The sequence below is a fragment of the Panicum virgatum genome, chromosome 3N (assembly GCF_016808335.1).
Source record: "Panicum virgatum strain AP13 chromosome 3N, P.virgatum_v5, whole genome shotgun sequence".
In the NCBI taxonomy this organism is placed as follows: Eukaryota; Viridiplantae; Streptophyta; class Magnoliopsida; order Poales; family Poaceae; genus Panicum; species Panicum virgatum.
The window spans coordinates 18,704,372-18,708,430 of NC_053147.1; the positions used below are offsets into that span (position 1 = coordinate 18,704,372).

At 42.7% G+C, this 4,059-nt stretch overlaps 1 protein-coding gene across 1 annotated transcript; it reads left to right on the plus strand.

Annotated features, from left to right (window-relative positions):
• Positions 1 to 1,194: 1,194 nt before the first annotated feature.
• Positions 1,195 to 3,567, plus strand: LOC120667404 (ALA-interacting subunit 1-like). Its single transcript, XM_039947485.1, has 9 exons — positions 1,195 to 1,325; positions 1,410 to 1,470; positions 1,736 to 1,794; positions 1,885 to 1,959; positions 2,047 to 2,154; positions 2,246 to 2,316; positions 2,435 to 2,735; positions 2,855 to 3,144; positions 3,317 to 3,567. The coding sequence occupies exons 2-9, from the start codon at positions 1,410 to 1,412 to the stop codon at positions 3,375 to 3,377; spliced, it is 1,026 nt and encodes a 341-aa protein (XP_039803419.1). The 5' UTR covers positions 1,195 to 1,325; the 3' UTR covers positions 3,378 to 3,567.
• The last annotated feature ends 492 nt before the right edge of the window (positions 3,568 to 4,059 follow it).

Genomic DNA, 4,059 nt, shown 5'->3' on the forward strand with positions numbered 1-4,059 from the left:
TAACTTCATCAAATGAAAAAGACTCAAAACTAGAAAGTTGTAGATCTCGTCGAGGGCTACAATTTTCATATAAAAATCATCTTCATCCGGTGTTGTATCGAAGAGTTATGATTTTTCAAAGATTCAGCCGAAATAAATTAGAAAAAAACAAAACCGCGGTAACTGTAGCAAATCCGGGTTTACTGTATCAAATCGCGGGCGCATAGTGCCATGCAAGCCATGTAAAACCAGACTGGACCTGGGGTGAACGGGTTCGCAAGTTCGAGGGGCTAGATGTCCGGTTTCTAAGTTTATGGACCTATTTGACACAGCACTACAAGTTCATGTACCCACAGTGTATTTTACTCTTTAATTTATTTATGTCTTTTTCTCTCTTTTTATCTACGTTTTTCTTTTATATTTTTAATACCAATGTTATTTTTTTGGTTAATTCTTTTCTTTCTCATTTAAGTTTTTTCTTTTGCATACTAATTTATTTGTCATCTTTACTATTTGTTCACATATAATTTTTTATGATGCGTGTGCTTTTGCTTGTATATAAAATTATTTGTTCGGCATGTGGTACTATTTGTTTATGATTGTGGATTAATTTTTCTTATTGTCAAAAAAAATTGTTCTCGTTGCCTAACAAATATTTTGACTGCAAAATTAAACTTTTTGCAGTGTTATATTTTTCATGTAAAATAGTTTATGCACGTGTTAGGCTATTTCTTTGACTCTACGGACTATCTTTTTGCGTAGTTGAAATATTTGTATGTGCTGTTTAATCTTTTGTTACATAGAAAACAATCATTTATCCCTATTGTTCAGTATCTATATGCAACAGTAAAAATTTTGATCGTCACAAATATTAAGAAAATAATATCATCTAAATACAGTTGAATGTGGTCTCATTTTGAAAATCTATAATGATGCAATTAAAATTTAATTTGGATTCGTGGTTTAAAATTTATGGCTTTTCATATTTTTTAGTTTGCATGCACATGGATGATGTGAGCAGTGTTATCAATTCTTCTTTTTTTTAGCGGAAGTGTTATCTATTCTTGCTTGCATGTGTAGGATTCATCTTAGTTTTTTTACGCAGAAAATAGTGTGTGGGCTGATGTATACTTTTTATTATCTAGTATAGTAATTAATCTTTATTGGAAGCAGCATGCGCCTTTAGTGTGCCCCCGCCATTCTAGCGAGAAGAGCCCTGGGATAGGGACGGTCTGTCCCCCATCTGACGAACCCTCCTCGCGACGAAGGAGAGACAGAACCCTCCTCGATCCTGCCGGTAGAGACCTCGATTGCGATCGGGTCACGATCGCCCCGCCTGCGGCCTGGTAAAAATGCAGGTTTCCGATCACGATTTTGTAATTCGACCGTATTTTGATCGCCGCCGTTTGTGGTTGCTTTTGTGGGTGTAGATGAGTGTGTCAGGATCGGAGACCGATTCCGTGGCCTCACGGCGGTCCAAGAAGCCCAAGTGTACGCGCTGCTGTCCTCCCCTTTTGTTCTGATGAATGTGTCTTTTTTCTTCTTGGTATAGATATCAAATTGTTTGTTCCTTTTCTCTAAAAAAATTGTTTGTTCCTTTTCAATTTGCCAAATGCTGAGGAATGAAGAGATGGTGTTATTGAAAATCTTAGTAATTAGCATTTAATTCTAGTTTTAACCTCTCGAATATCAAATGCCTAATCTCTTGGGGGATTTGATGCCTGCTTCTGCCATTGAAGTCTCTTGGGTGGTGCAGATTCCAAGTTTACACAGCAGGAGCTTCCGGCATGCAAGCCACTCTTGACTCCCGGAATTGTAAGCACTACACCGTCCTCTGTACCTACAAAGTTCTTGTTCTAACCATGAAAACTGGTCTCCGAACCTGAACATGTTTGCATTGCCTAGGTCATTGGCGCTTTCTCGCTCATTGGCATCGTCTTCGTCCCGATCGGTCTCGCTTCGCTGTCTGCATCACAGGACGTATGCAGCTTCCACGCTCACTCTGAAACCTCCATTGCAACACTACGATGATGCACTCGGCTGTCTCTTAACCTGATTCGCACACAGATTGTTGAGTTGATAGATCGATACGATGCCGAGTGCGTATCTGCAAACGACAAGGTCGGGTTCATCCAGGATACCAAGACCGACAAAGCGTGCACAAGGAAGATCACTGTGAGTATGCCATTGTCTGCCTGAACCTGTGTAACTTGCAAATAAACTTCAATCACTTCGTAAGTAATGGTGGTGATGTGTCATCTTTCAGGTGCCAAAACCAATGAAAGGGCCGATACACATATACTACCAGCTTGAAAACTTCTATCAGAATCATCGCCGGTGATCCCTAGAACTTAATGTTTTATACACTTTACAAACTCTGTTAACTGAATATTTACGTCAGGTACAAACCTAACAGGCCATTGTCGGACTGAATGCCATGTAATGCTATCCCCAGGTATGTCAAGAGCCGAAACGACAAACAATTGCGGCTGAAAGAAGCAGCGAGTATGATAACAAACTGTGAGCCTGAAGCCACTAGCCAAGACGGCGCTCCGATTGTGCCCTGCGGCCTCATTGCTTGGAGCTTGTTCAACGACACCTACTCATTTTCTCTCAACAAGAAGGCCGTCGAAGTGAACAAGAAGAACATAGCCTGGGACAGCGACAAGAACACAAAGTTTGGCAGCGACGTTTTCCCCAGCAATTTCCAGAAAGGCGGCCTGATCGGTGGTGCTAAGCTCAATGAGAAACTACCGGTAAGTGCAGTGCAGGTGCAGCAGCAGCTTCTTCGATCTGTTCTGAATGTTCTGAGCAGTCATCTTGGGATGTTACTTCTTCCATCCTGAATCTCACTTCCGCTCTTCTTCTTCTTCAGTTGAGTCAGCAGGAGGACCTCATTGTCTGGATGAGAACCGCCGCCCTCCCAACATTCAGGAAGCTCTACGGGCGAATCGAGACGGACATCATGGCGAGCGACGAGATCACGGTGGTGATCCAGAACAACTACAACACGTACAGCTTCGGGGGCACCAAGGCGCTGGTCCTGTCCACCACATCCTGGATCGGCGGCAGGAACAACTTCATCGGCGTGGCGTACGTGGCCATCGGCGGCATCTGCCTCCTGCTCGCCATGGGCTTCGTCGTGCTCTACGTGCTTAAGCCGAGGTACGCCGTCGCGTCGTTGGACTCGTCACGCTGCTCACGTGATGTGCTGTGCATCCTTTTTTTTTGGTTTATTACTACTTGTCTTCAATGTTAGAAAGAAATTGGTCTGAACCAAAGTTAGAAGAAATGTTGAAGCGACTGTGTGCTGATACTTGGTGACGCTCCGTTTCAGGACCCTTGGAGACCCCTCGTACTTGTCATGGAACAAAGAAAACCCATACAACTCAAACTGAAAGACTGCTCAGCCCATTGTGCAGAGTGCAGGCACAGCAATTTTTTTGTCAGTGGCATTTCTACAGCTAAAATTTCTGTGGGTTTACAAGAAGTCGTTTGTTCGTGTCCATTTGTTTTGCCATACCCTAGATATACGCATATAGGTAGGCGTATAAAGGTTTGGAGAAGTTTTAACCATGTACTATAAAGTTGCTGGAGCTGTTACTGTCCATAAGCAAGCGCTAACTGAATCTTCATCTTCAGTATTAGTACACGCCGCTCAGATCTCCTGCCGCCTGCTTTTTTTTCACCTCCGGCAATGCGACTGGTGATCCAACAATGCATCTCCTCGAGGATCTGTTGGACTAGGACCGGGGCTTCTTTCTCCAAAGGACATCGGTGATATTTATTATATTATAGCAGGAAAAAAAATAAAAACAAATGTTGCACTAGTTTTTAGGGAAACCAGGGCCCAAAACCCAAAACAACCAGGGGAGAGGCCGGGCTCTGGAAAACCGGCCCTCTGGTCTTTCCAAATCTTCTAAACGCTGAGCACGATTAAAGGTACTTGCTTCTTTTCAAAAAAAAATTAAAGGTACTTGCTTCTTCTTTTTTTAAAAAAAATAAAGGTACTTGCGACGTGAGGAAGCATTTCATGAACACCAGTGCCATCGAAAAGCAAGCACTGCTACCTTGCGGTTC